At 46.3% G+C, this 14,097-nt stretch overlaps 1 protein-coding gene across 1 annotated transcript; it reads right to left on the bottom strand.

The window, feature by feature from the left end:
- Positions 1–2,731: 2,731 nt before the first annotated feature.
- Positions 2,732–13,743, bottom strand: PSMD7 (proteasome 26S subunit, non-ATPase 7). Its single transcript, XM_054049054.1, has 7 exons — positions 13,583–13,743; positions 10,115–10,206; positions 8,579–8,671; positions 6,701–6,798; positions 6,323–6,403; positions 4,671–4,762; positions 2,732–3,783 (listed from the first exon to the last, which is right to left on the bottom strand). The coding sequence occupies exons 1-7, from the start codon at positions 13,654–13,656 to the stop codon at positions 3,345–3,347; spliced, it is 969 nt and encodes a 322-aa protein (XP_053905029.1). The 5' UTR covers positions 13,657–13,743; the 3' UTR covers positions 2,732–3,344.
- Positions 13,744–14,097: the final 354 nt, after the last annotated feature.

The following is a 14,097-nucleotide window of genomic DNA, read 5'->3' as shown; positions in this document are numbered from 1 at the left end:
GAACTCATCTGGCAAAAGGGTGAGGCTCTGCTCTGTCATCTGAGGCTGGCAGATGATTCGATGGGGAAGAGGGATTATAGCTAGTTTGGAACTGCCTCCTCCCCAGTGCATTCCAGAAAATCCAGTGCTTTTTTTTTTTTTTTTTTTAGTCCCCTTGGCAAAGAGCTGGGGCTGCTGGCTCTCACTGCGATCACATCAGCCAGGCACCTGAGAGTTAAGAGGCCAGTAGTGGGATTTTTGCACCTTTTTGCATGTATTTCTTTGCCCCACAATCAGTTTTGTCTGTGGCCTGCAAACTGACTTTTAGCCTATTCTATTAGCAAAAGCAAAGGGATTTTTAAAGGCTTGACATTTGTTTTGAAAAAAATGTATGAAGCATTATGAATCTCTGACATTGCAAACAGCCGTAAGGGCAAAAAACAGCCACATCACACCTACGGTTGCTGGACACACCTGCTTTATTTAGGTAGGATACTTCCTTGCAGTGCTGGAGCTTTCCCTCCATTGAATGTGGTCAGGAAACAGTGCAAACACTGTCATCTAGTGGTAGAGAACCACCAGCCATTGAGCCTCAGCAACCCCAGAATGATTTTAAACACAGCGAGCTGGGAGTATTACTTATTCTAGACACAGAGGGGAGGAAAAGCTATGGCCAGACCTGGATCAGGTGTCAGCTGGGGTTCAGTGCTCACGTTTAAATCCAATCCAAGACTAGAAGGCAGGGGTACTGAAACATCATGAGATTTCAACCAAAAGTTGCAGAATTCTCACAAGATCAGGGGTTCTCATAAAATTACCTCCATCCTTTCACCAATCAGCAAAGAGAGATGCATGCTCCACAAACACTAATTTTCATGGTGTTCTTCATGTGAGGTGTGTTCACAAGAGCAAGACCCACTAACTCACCAAGAATGGGCCACAACCTTCTGATGATGGTTTGCAGCCCCTGCTTGCGTCGGGCAGGCTTGAGTGGTGAAAGATTCCCTACCTCAACCACCCACCTCCCTCCCCTTCTTACAAAGCAAGTGGTAAAAGTATCTTAAGTTATTGCCAAGTGGAATTTTGTTTTTTTCAGTCACAGAAAGTCTCGCTCAATTTCTTACTCCTTCACAGTGACGGGTGGGCGTGGGAGGGAAAACCCTTTACCAAGAAAGGCTGGGGCCCTGGTTGGGGCAATAGCCAGGCATGCCGAAGGTCTGGATTCACTTCCCTGCTCTACCCACTCCCCCTGTGACATGGCCAAGTTCCCATCTCTACAGTGGGGATAAGAGCCCTGCTTTGCCTCCCCAGGCTGGCTAAATAACTGTGGGGTGTTAGGGCACTATGGTAATGGGGCCAGATACACACCTAAGAAGATTCAACTTGAGCTGGTTCACCACACAGACCTGTGCTGCTGCATAAAGTAAACTGACTGGAAACTGAGCATTTATTGCCTCCAAATGGTGTAAAACTACCATAATAACAAACCAGTTTAATTTCTCATGGAACCGGAAAATATTCTCCTATTACATAACAGCAAGTGAATCAGAGTCAGGGTCAGTTCAAGGTCTTGATACTGACTGTGGCATTGGGCTACCATGGTGATGGATGTTACATCTACAATGGGCCTGGGAAACATGCTTGTTTTTACATGGCAGCAGCTGAAATCAGTGAGTTCTGCCTGCCGCGAGTAGGGCATCAACAGGTTTATGATCTTCCCAGGGCTCTAAGGCAGCATTTTCCATCTCGGAGTCATTTGAAATAGGCCATTCAAGGATCTTCTGGGACCAGGACTGGCAGGTTGAGGTCTCCCACCTTAAACAGTTACCCTGAGTGAACTTACTCTATTTAATAGAGTCCTATTCCCTGCTTCACTTCAACATGGTCCTATAGCACCATGACAGAGAGCTAAATGCAGCACTTGTAATGACACTACGTGGAAGTTTGAACACGACCAGCTCTCTTAGAGGAAACGGGGATGCTGTCTGACAGGCCACCAGGGCAAAGGTTTCCTAGGCTAACCATCAGTCAAGGGAAAGATAGTGTAGTTGGCCAACACGCCCTTCCATTCACCCAGATTCAAAGTAGTGCTTCTAGAGGCGCCTTTATTTCCTAGCGTCCACACACTTCATTTACAGGAATGTAAGAATCACTCTCTCATCTAGAAATGCAACGCCTGGAGCCTATAGATCCATGCAAGGAATGCTCCTGCTTGAGCTCAGCCAATGCCCTCCTCTTTAATGTGGAGCCCCTGGCTGCACTTCCACAAAAGGGTTTGGAGCTGCCTAAGACCAACGTGCTGGCTGCCCCTCCTCCTCTCACTGAGGAAGGTAGGGGAGCAAGGAGCCACCAGCCACTCTTAAGGAAGTGACTAACATGGGCGAGCTCCCAAAATTCACAATTAACTTGCGCGTGTCTTGTAGACTCCATGCCAAGATGGAATTTGTCCTGTCATAGCCTTTAGCGCCCTTGATTAGGCGGGGGCTCTTGTCCTGGGCACTACAGACGTAACTGGCCCAAAGAGCTTTGTGCTAGTTGTCACTACGGCACCAACCGCTCTAGAGCTATTTTGCACATCTCAGCACGAAGGGCACAAACCCATCTTATCCTCATAGGCTCCATTCTGTGCTCTCAGCCTGTTCAGCGTCTTTCCTCCTGAAACGAGATTCTTGTATCCTACATTCCTCTCTCCAGCACTAATAAAATCTGCTCCCCTTTGGCTTTTGGGATTAAAAATGACCAGAAGTCAGAGTTACAAACCAAACCATTTAATCTTCTCTTGGAAGTAAAACAGTATAGAAGCCCAACCTCAAGATCTCCTGGGCAACAGGCTGGGCAGGTAAATTCATCCTCTGTGCAGGGCCTTCAAGCACAGATTAGGAGTGACAGCAGAATGCAAGATGGCAAGGAGCAGCAGGGTCATGCATACAGTTTAGCAGTTTTACATACTACATGGTAGTAACCCCAAATAGCCCATAGACCTAAATCATGAGGGAAGGAGACAGACAAGCATCTTGGGACACAAGATTTTACTGGCAGCAGATGACAAACGCTGCACTTTACCTTTGCTTGTTCCTTCCTCCCTTCACAGCGCTGAGGACTGAAATGACAGGGGCTTTCCTTCCCAGTAGTAAGGCTGCCTGTTCCTTATTAGAACTGCCAGTTTGTGTGGACTGAATTCCCACGTCCCCTGTATCCAGCTATCTGCCTGTATGATGTAAGAGCAGAGGCAGCTGATCTGAAAGTGCCTCCCAAGACAGGCAAGAACAGAGAACTCTGATCACTTTAACAAGTGAAAAGAACCTTCTAGCAGCAGAGTGATTTAGTTTACAAGATTTTAATTTACAAATAAAAAACTACACTTTTCATTTTTTCTCTTTTTTCTCCTCTTTCTTGCCATCACTCTTCTCTTTGTCTTTCTCCTTCTCATCTTTCCTCTCCTTTTTGCTTTCCTCCTTTTCCTGACCTTCCTTCTTCTCTGCATCTCTGTTGGCAATCTTGTTGTTGATGAGGTTGTGCAGGGCAACCACAGACCGGATAAGAGAAGCCAAGTAGACCACCACCATCTGGTCATTGGTCTTCAGGTAAAAGGCCTTGACAAACTCCTGCAGGTTGACATCTGGTAGCAGGTTGAAGACATCCTGAAGCTGGTAAATGATCTGGTGATTGATGGGTAGTTTGCCCATGGCCACTTTCTCTAGGTAGCTCCTGATATCCAGAAGCTTGGAGTTCAGTCCCTTCAAACCATGGACCTGGTTTGTGATGCGCTGGGACAGAGTGCCCACTGTTGTGTCTTTAATATCTCTGAAACACCCAAAATAGGAAGGAGAAGCCTTAATGTTACTTTACTTACATTAATTTATTTTTGAGCTAGAAAGATCTATAGAAGGCTGCTTTGAAGGGTAGATGAAGTAAAATTTTACAAAACACTTCACAGCAAAGATTCAGAAAAAACGAATTTACATTGGGTGCATTAGAAACACTTAACATAGATTTGATAAAAGTCACCATATGCTCTCTATGGACTGAATATTTTTTAGGAATACTAGTCTGATGGTTAGGAGATAACAAGGGGACTCCTGGATTGTATGAGAGGCTGTGTCACTAACTCACTTTGGGGACTTGGGCAAGTCACACCTCTCCAGATTACACAGCTGTAAAATAGGTATAATTGTTTAACATCACAGGGGCCTTGCGAGACTTAACATTTCACTGAAGGCTTGGAGATTGCTTTACAAATATAAAGAGTGAAGGCAAGCCAAAGCAAAATCTCCCTCTGTGACCATTTGTAAACAATGCCTTTCTGCTCTTTGAGTCTTGATAGATGAAAGGTCTGCGTAGTCTGCCCCCAGATAATGTTGCTCTCCTTTCTGAACTATGAAGTGTGACTTTACATTGTTCTGAAGTATCTCAAGCTATTTGCTGGAGTTCAAGGAGCAAGGTGAAACTGACTTTTTTTTTTTAAAAACAGTCAAACATTTCACTAGAAATGAGTTCAGCAGATTCTGTATTATGCAGTATTGCTGAATTAACCTGTTTAGATTAAATTAAGTGTTTAAGTCGCATGTAACAAGGTCCTTGTTTCTTGTATCGTATCCCTGGGCAGGCAGCTGGTGCCAGGAGTAGTTAGATGGATAAAATGAGCTGCCATCCAACCACTGATAAGGTTTTCATTAAAATAAAGCTTTTACCGTAGCAAGTGTTCAACACCAACTTCCTCTGCTTCCTCAGCTCCAATTTCACTGGTCACATGTTCAAAAGTCTTGGAGGTTGGAGTTCCATCCTTTGTTGGGGTACAAGAATGGGATGGTGACAAGGTTAGAAATAGAAAGCAGATGATTACAGGTGTGATAGCATAATCTCAAGTAAGCGGGTTTTGGGTACTGTGCATGTGAACAGTAGAACTACTCCAATGAAACTTCAAAGCAAAGAAGGTTTATTGGAAGCTGGATTTGTTACAAGCCAAAAAGCACTGTACATTTTATCCAGAGCTACCTCTGGCCTGCTTCGATGAATAGGTGGAACATGCATGATAAGAATAGGATCAGAAACAGCCAGTGAGGAAAACCTATCAAGATGGGATAGGAGAGCCCCACACAGTCCACAGATATGGTGAAAACTAGTTCATAACAGAATCCCCAAAGTGATAATTAAGTATATGGGGTTTTAAAAAGGGAGACTAAGAAATTGATATTCTTTAAATTAATCTAGAGAACTGGCTAGACATGCCACTGGAAGTCAGACAGGAAGGAGGTCATCAACAAAGATGACAACAATAACTATAATTATAAAATAAGGTACTTTAACGTGCTGCCTAATTTCTAGTGCACACCAGTTAAACTGAGGCAGATGTCACTAACCCATAGAAATGCTAGAGACAGCGGAGGTGATGGTAACACCACATTATTCTGTACATTAACGCTCCTCCCACCATTTCATTTGTAGCATTATTCTTGGGGAGGCTCAATAGTTTCCAGGTAGTTAATTTGCAGGGCTATGTACTGGAGAGTGTGTGTGTGTGCGACCGAGTGCCATGGTGACTATTTTATTTGAAGATGGGACCTAGTTACCTTTGAGACTTGTATTAGTTTTGGTTGTACCATGCTTCAGGCCCAGTGGGGACCAACAGCTGTAAGAACAAGAGTTCACAATACCAGAAAAAATTTAAGACTGGAGAACCTGGGAACAGCTGTCTCTCTCCACCATGGGTCTCAAACAGATAATGACAAGACCAGTTTTTTTTTTTTTTAAATATTTTGGGATTCTGATTTTAAAACCATCAAAATTAAATCTGGACAAAAAGTCACCAATGATTCTAGATGAGTGATTAACAAAGATAGTAAAGTCAACCGTGTGTAGTTAAGAGTAAGCTGGTGAAGATGAGGGGTGCGATTACTCAAATTATTGCTGCAACAAGCTGACGTGTATCAGTTGTATCATAAATGCATACGCCATCCTGCTGCTTTTTCATGGGTGTGGACAAACAGTAAAGGAGCAGCTAGCTGAAGTTGCAAGAACCTGCAGAGCTCCTCGGTTCAAGCAGCGAGAAACTGCTTTTCAGGGGTGTTGGAGGATGGATAATTTTGGTTCAATAAGCTGAAATTTACAGTGGGGGTTCAAACACTAATTTAGCAGGTTTAAACTGAAAGGCAAAAAACCCCTAGTTAGCAGACGCAATGTTATCTATTGAACTGAAAAATCCAAACTGATGTAGTGGAAAGGGTACCCTAAAGGACAAGGCAAGATGGTTTAACGTATCGATTTCTTAAAGCACCTCTTTCCCTTTTGCAGGAAATCCCACAATAGACTGAAAATGACAAATACTGAAATGTTCAACACTCACATCATGAACTTCTTCAACTGAAATATAGGCTTCTGTTGGCAGTCCCAGGTCCTTTGGCTTTACATCAATAATTACCAATACCTGGTAGAGAAACACATATTAGACAAAACCTACTCAAGAACTAGAAGAAACAGGTTGTGGCCAACTGCTAATTCTCTAGCAATGACAAGTTTGTTTTTCAAAGAGGTTTCTAACTGCAAGCAGAGAAAAAAATGTCTGCCACTGTTTCAAGGGAGACTGATCAGCGTGCTCTATTCACTTTACATCTACCATGCTATATCTTACTACATTTCATGTCACTACTGCAAATTGCAGATGGAGCTGGAAGGGACTGTGGGTTCCCAGAGGCTCCATAAACAGTTTAAGTGCATTACTTACAGAATTAGGACAGTATCTTTTCATTAGTTCATTGATGGCAATGTCATTCTTGTGTAGTTTGGGGCCTGTGTGGTACCATCCAACAATTCTTTCCCTAGCTGGGAAAAGCAAAAACAATTAGAATAGTCAGAATCTGAGGGTAATGACCGGAAAATAGTTCATACAGGGGCATATAAGCGCTCAAATCCAGGTACTGCCTGACCCTGGGCTGTGCCCAAACTTCCCAAAGGACATCAAGTAGAACTCCCACTTCTGCTTTACAGACACCAGTAAAGACCTAAACGCTTTGAGAAACTAAATTGTTGCTGCACTTTGCACTCCTTTGCCTCAGATTCTGAGCTGGTGGAAGGCAGTTTAGGAATGGAAAATGGAGTAGGTGATGGCTGAGGGCATATGAAGGTTGGGAGCTGAACAACGCATGTAGATTAAAAATTTACTGGCAAATCTGGAAAAACAGGGCTTTACAGGAAGGTATTTGCTAAATTGGCTTTTGTGCCTAGACACTTCAACAATGGGTGCATATGAGATAGATTAAATTCAGCATTATATTATTGGACAGCACAGACAAGCCATTTGTGCATCACCCCAGACAACCCAAACTACCTTAGCAATAGTCAGTCAGGAGGAGCTTCAACAAATAAGATGGCTCTTTCGTCATTAAACTTAGGCTTTTGAAGACCCTTCACAGAAAACAACTTTAAATCACCAAACAATGCAGAGATAACATCAGCAACAGGCCGCAGTGGATTTCAGCATCCTTACGATACACAGGCAAAGCAACCATCCTCAAGGCAGTGAGGTTCCAATTTTTTTTTTTTTTTATTAGTATCAATGCTTTGATTCGCAGACAGGAAGCCAAAGATGTTCAAAGCACAGGTGTAGTGTCCCATGCTGCTCCACTTCCTTAAACAGGTGAACAATCAGATTTTGCTCTAGTCAAAGCTTCTGAGTGGTCTCAAAGGGTACGTCTTCACTTAGCGGAGGGTCCGGCGGCAGGCAATCGATGTTCTGGGATCGATTTATCGCATCTGGTTAAGACGCGATAAATCGATCCCGGAAGTGCTCGCCGTGGACGCCGGTACTCCAGCTCGGCGAGAGAGTACACGGCATCGACGGGGGAGCCTCCGTGCCGCGTCTGGACCCGCGGTAAGTTCGAACTAAGGTACTTCGAATTCAGCTACGTTATTAACGCAGCTGAATTTGCGTACCTTAGTCCGAAGTGGGGACTTAGTGGGGACCAGGCCAAAGCGTAGTACCCACGGTAGAGCATAGTACAATAATCTATCTTAGAAGTGACAAAGGCATGGATCCTGTCTGTCAAATATTTTAAACCCCTTATCAGCTATAAATGATCCCCAAGTCAGAGCTGGTTTATGCAACATGGCACTTTCGAGCGCACAGACTGTGGGACTCTCTCAGAGACAAAAGGGGGCCAATGAGCTCTTAATATCCTGCTGCACAAAAATTCAAAGATAATAAGCTGCAAGATCTGCACTAGACTTGAGACTCAAATACTTAAGGAATCATAAGAACATCAGCAGTCTAAATAAGTTTTTCTAAGGGCTGGGAATGTTCAAAGGGGAATTACTGTAGCATCTCCAGATTCAGCCCCCATAATCTTATAAAGAAAAGAAAAGTGAGACCTTTATAAGCAAAACAGAAAGGTTAATCAGTTCACTTGGGTTTGTAATTCAGATGTCTGTACTCATATGAGGGAAAGGAGATTCTGGCGGAAGGCGTCACAGTATCAGAGTTTGAATTTCTTATAGCTATTCAATCCCCAAGACCGTCACCTCAGTTCTTGGAAGTACAGCTCTACCAGTAGACTTAGAGAGAGAGTTTCTAGGTAAATATCAACCGCTCACAATGTGCACTTACCATTGACTTTTTTAAACATTCCATACATGTTCTCCAGATAATCATGGTCTAGAAACCACACAGAGTCATCTTTATCATCCTCATCGAAAGGGACTGGGAACAAAACAGTTAGTTCAATATTTAGTAGTTCAAGTTTCATCCAGCCTGAAAACTTTCACAGAAAAATCAGGTTTTTTTTTCCAGCAAGTTCTTGGCTACAAATGAAAAAAAAGTAATTTTGCTCAATTTTGATTGAATACAACTGTTCTGCTATACTGAGCTGCACATACTGTTGTAAAACAACAGGAAAACAGCAACATTAGCTGATTTTTTTAAAGTGGTTTTCTGATAATTACTGAATTAGTTTTAGAATTAAGCAAGGAAAACCAAAGCAATTGAATTATTTTGAGCAAACGACATCTACGAAGTGTTCAAGAACACGCCAGGAACATTCTAGTGTATGAACAATTTACACAAAATTGGTGTGTAAGGACTTCTGATAAAGAAAATGTGGGTCCGAATAGGTCACTAGAGCCTGTTGGGTCAACTGAGGTGAAAAGCTACTTTGTGGTACAAGACACATTCCATTAGTGCATTAAGACAAATAACTACAATTCTACGAAGTCTGTTTAAGAAAATGGCATATGCAATTATTTTTGAGTAAAGAACTAGTTTGTTTTGTTAGTTCACATTATGGATAACAGGCTACAAGTTTAGTTCTGAGCAACAGGGCTTTAATTTATAGGAATACAAAAAAATCTCCAATTATAAAGTTCTATTTTTGGCAGCCCTGCAGTTTAAGTGACCAAACTGTTACTCCATCTTCACAACTCTGCAAAAATAACCCAGGATTAGGTTACACTTTTGTTCCCAGATTTTCATGCAGGAGCCAACACGGATGATTCTGCTTTATCAATAAATACCCCCTTCGGAAAGCAGATGAATAAGAGAAGATAAGAGAGGTAAATAAGAAAACAAAGGTCAGAAAAGACGATACAGGTCCTGATTTTACCACTGTACAAAACCAGGATTCAAACTCAAGAGGTAATGATTTAATACAAGTGAAAATACACTTTTTAAGCAATATCTGTGCAATTCTCATGGGCTATTCTTAAAGAAAAAAGGTACTTTTCAAATAAACCATTAGATCTTCATGTGAATAAGTAACATCTGCAATGACATTAGCTAGATAACTCAAACCATGAGTCTTCAAAGCCCAAGGTCATAAAATGATCACAATCCAGGATCAGGAAGAAATCTTCCACCTCCAAGAGTATACCGAACAATTATTGCTTTAGGAGTTTTACAGCTGCCTCTGAGCATTCACCATTGGATACTGCTGCAGACAAGATGCAGAGCTGGAGGAGACTGATGGGATCGAGTTCTTTTGTAAGCAGATAACCAGCATTTTTCCATGAAAATGTAGACACCCTAGCTTCATGAATTTATAAATGGGAAGAAGAATTTAATGTGCCAGGATGGTGCAAGAAAACATATGGCAGTTTTCCTGCTAGCTAACTTAATAGGTGGTAAACAGAATAGGACACCCAAACTCACCTGCAAAACTGTTGGATACGTCTAATATTTTCTTCTGCCAAGAGCCCAGCAACACTCCAACAACTCGCTTCTGATTCCCAACTTTTCCTATTCTAAATGGAAAAGACTGTCACAGTTTGTATTAAGAAATGCAACATATTTGATACTGGAAATAAAACACCAATAGTACAAATGAATCAGTTGTGTCATCTGACTTTAAGTTAGAAGATAAACAGCATGTGGTTCTTGGGGATGTAGGTGGGAGACGAACAGGGTAATATGTTCCTTGTCATTACGTAGTTAATTTATACCTAAAGAAGTTGTTACAGTGCACTCTAAATCCAGGCACTACACTTGTAATTTATCCTCTGATGTGAAAAATGCACTAGATGTTTCCATGCAGCTAATGGATGCCACTATAACTGAGATTACTGTGTCATAAAATCGAGGGCTACTACTGCATTTGTTCTGTAAATCAAGCTGTAAAAAGTACAGTAAACTTTGTTCACTGTCATCCCTAATTTACTTTTACAATAGTAGGTTTTTCTCTGCTATTGTACGCTGCCTTAAAGGAAAAGATTTTTTTACATTAAGTGTGCTTGTCAGTTGGTGCAATTAAGTTAATTTTAGGCACACTGAGCACAAATTGCACAAGATGTTTAGAGGAATATAATTTATTCTCTGCTGAGTGAATTGTAGCTTTAAGGGTAAAATCTGTTTAAACCAGACAAATGAAAAATGCCATGATTCAATATGCAGAGAATATACACACTACATTTAAAACCAAAGTCAGTTATGCCTAAAATGGTATTTATAACTTGTTAACCAATTTCACTATATTCAAATGTTACTTTAACTTTGGTTCAATTGTTCTTGAATAAGGGAAAAACAAATAAACCTATTTGGGAATATCATGTCCTTTAATGCAAGCATAAACTATCATCTTTGTAATTTACTAAATCAAATGATACCCCATGACAAATCAGAACTCTCAATACATCATATTGGTACTGTTCAAACTCCTTATATCACAAAATTATAAGAAGTCATCACTCGTAAACTGTTGCTTTTGCAGTCCATTCATGCAGCTTTAGGACACTGTAGTTGCATTTTATTGATGCAAGATAATTCCACTTGCTAATTTTTTTTTTTTTTTTAAATGGCATACAGTACAACACACAGGCATGGTCTCTGTCCTAAAGAACCTATGTTTTAAGATAAACATTAGCGCCAAGATTTTCAGAATTGTACATATAAAAATGCATATTCATCTGATTGCATAATTTGGAAGCATAAATTAGCATAACTGCAAGAACACTGGAAATTGTGCAGTCAGATGATTTAGTTAATTATCTATTTATGCGCACAATTGCAGCAACAGGCCATGCCCCCAAATCTGAATAGCTGGTGCTGACTTTCACATTTATGAAGTTATCTAGGGTATGTCTACACAGCACAGTTGTCACCAAAACTTTTGTCTTTTGCGGCGAAAGACAAAAGTTTTGCCAACAGAAGTGGCAGTGTGAATGCGGCTTTGTTGGCAGGAGCGCTCTCCTGCAGATAAAGCTTATGCCACTTGTGGGGCTGGAAGTATTTTGTCAGCAAAAGTGCTGACAAAATACCACAAAAGAGCGTTTGCACTCGCTGACTTGTAGTGACACAGCCTTGTTGCTAAAAAGCTCCATAGTGTAGACAAGCCCCTTCTACCTTTCTGACACACACAGCCAGAATATCAGACTATTGAAGAAAAATCTTCAGGTTTTCTGAGATACTTGCTCTGGGTTTTACTGATCAATGAGATATGTAGCAGACAATACAAAGACTAAAGCTCTGCCTCACTGAGTAACTGCTTATAAAAAGGTTACATACAGTCAGTAACATTTAGTTTAAAAAGCCGTTTGGGGTCTTTAAGGATGTAAGGCCAGGATATAAAATGTAACAGTAGCCCTAAGATTGCAGTAACGCTCTTGTATGAGAGCTGGGGCCATTCGTGCCCGAGAGCACTTTTGCATGCACAGATGTACAAGGTTTACAGCGATGTTGAAGAAAACTATGCGAAAGGAGCCCAGCCAGGCTGAAGTCGCGAGGAGGTCGCTATGAATTGCTCAAGACCTCAGCAGCGACTTTCAGCTCTACGGGCCCCAAGTTTTTCCACAGTCACCAATCCCCAGGGTCCTCCCACGGTACAGACGAGCCGGCTCGGGGCGGGGTGTGGGGGAGCCGGAGAACGGGGCACAGCTGCACAGGGGCTTCCTGGGAGCCGAAATCCCGCACGGGAGTCCCCGCAAGCGCCGGGCACCGACACGAACCCCACATGCGAGAGCCAGGCCCGCGAGCAGCACCGCCCCAGCCAGGCCCCCCCCGCTCCCTACAGACCCCCCCGCCATGCCCCCCCTCACCCCCCCGCACCAGCCAGGCCCCCCCCCGCTCCCTAGAGACCCCCCCGCGCCATGCCCCCGCCAGCCCCCCGCACCAGCCCGGCCCCCCGCTCCCTAGAGACCTCCCCGCCATGCCCCCCCTCACCCCCCCCGCACCAGCCAGGCCCCCCCCGCTCCCTAGAGACCCCCCCGCGCCGTGCCCCCGCCAGCCCCCCGCACCAGCCAGGCCCCCCGCTCCCTAGAGACCCCCCCGCCGTGCCCCCCCTCACCCCCCCGCACCAGCCAGGCCCCCCCTCCCTAGAGACCCCCCCGCCATGCCCCCCCTCACCCCCCCGCACCAGCCAGGCCCCCCCTCCCTAGAGACCCCCCCGCCAGCCCCCCTCACCCGCCAGCCCCCCCTCCCTAGAGACCCCCCTGCCAGCCCCCCCTCACCCGCCAGCCCCCCCCAGTGACCCCCCCGCCATGCCCCCCCTCACCCGCCAGCCCCCCCCAGTGACCCCCCCCGCCATGCCCCCCCTCACCCGCCAGCCCCCCCCTAGAGACCCCCCCCACCCGCCAGCCCCCCCTCCCTAGAGACCCCCCCGCCAGCCCCCCCTCACCCGCCAGCCCCCCCCTCCCTAGAGACCCCCCCGCCATGCCCCCCCTCACCCGCCAGGCCCCCCCTCCCTAGAGACCCCCCCGCCAGCCCCCTCACCCGCCAGCCCCCCCTCCCTAGAGACCCCCCCGCCAGCCCCCTCACCCGCCAGCCCCCCCTCCCTAGAGACCCCCCCGCCAGCCCCCTCACCCGCCAGCCCCCCCTCCCTAGAGACCCCCCCGCCAGCCCCCTCACCCGCCAGCCCCCCCTCCCTAGAGACCCCCCCGCCAGCCCCCTCACCCGCCAGCCCCCCCTCCCTAGAGACCCCCCCGCCAGCCCCCTCACCCCCCCGCCCCGGGGCCCTCTCGCAGCCACGAGGCGCGGGTGAGGGGCACGGGCCCGCGGCAGGGCCATGACTCCCGGCCCCCGGGGCGGGTGAGGCCGAGGCCCCCAGCCCGGCCCGGCCCGGCCCCGCACAGGGATCCGGCCGGGCCCGTGACTCAGCGGCCGGGCGCGCCAGGCCCCGCCGGGCCTCACCTGTTGAAGTGATCCACCACGCTGAGCAGCACCAGCGGGTGAACCACCACCCGGTCCACGGCCAGCTCCGGCATCGCGCCTCTCGGCCCCGACTCGCTGCGACCCCGGCCCCGGCCCCACACAGCAGCAGCAGGCCCGGCGCCTCAGCCAGCAGTCACTGCCGCCGCTCCCAGCATGCACGGCTCGGGGGCGGAGCCTCCGCGACGCCATCTTGGAAAGGGCGACACACGGGAGTGGGAAGACGCCACCTTGGAAAGGTCACTGGCTGCCCCGCTCGCTAAAACAGGGCCGCCATCTTGGGAAGGTCCGGTCTCTGGCGCCCGCCTCCCCCCCAGGTAGAGCAGCACCGCCATTTTGGGAGGGTCGGTTAGGCTCGAAATGCCCTGTCAGGGGCGGGAGCCTGTGAAACACCTCAGGCCAGGCCTGGGTGCGAGAGCTCGCGACGTGCCCCGCCAGGAGGGGAGGCGCGCGGTGGGGGGTGCTGGGCCTAGCAGCCAGTGGGCTGGGCTTTCCTC

Source organism: Malaclemys terrapin, chromosome 14 (genome assembly GCF_027887155.1).
Source record: "Malaclemys terrapin pileata isolate rMalTer1 chromosome 14, rMalTer1.hap1, whole genome shotgun sequence".
Taxonomy (NCBI): Eukaryota; Metazoa; Chordata; order Testudines; family Emydidae; genus Malaclemys; species Malaclemys terrapin.
This window is presented reverse-complemented; position numbering and strand designations above follow the sequence as displayed.

What these genes read in the sequence shown, in the direction of transcription:
- PSMD7 (XM_054049054.1), bottom strand. Translation starts at nt 13,656, where the DNA reads ATGCCGGAGCTGGCCGTGGACCGGGTGGTGGTTCACCCGCTGGTGCTG. An exon ending in GTGGTGGATCACTTCAACAG is followed by an intron (nt 10,207 to 13,582) that starts GTGAGGCCCGGC and finishes TTTTCCATTTAG; the next exon opens with AATAGGAAAAGTTGGGAATC. An exon ending in CAGTTGAAGAAGTTCATGAT is followed by an intron (nt 4,763 to 6,322) that starts GTGAGTGTTGAA and finishes ACCCCAACAAAG; the next exon opens with GATGGAACTCCAACCTCCAA.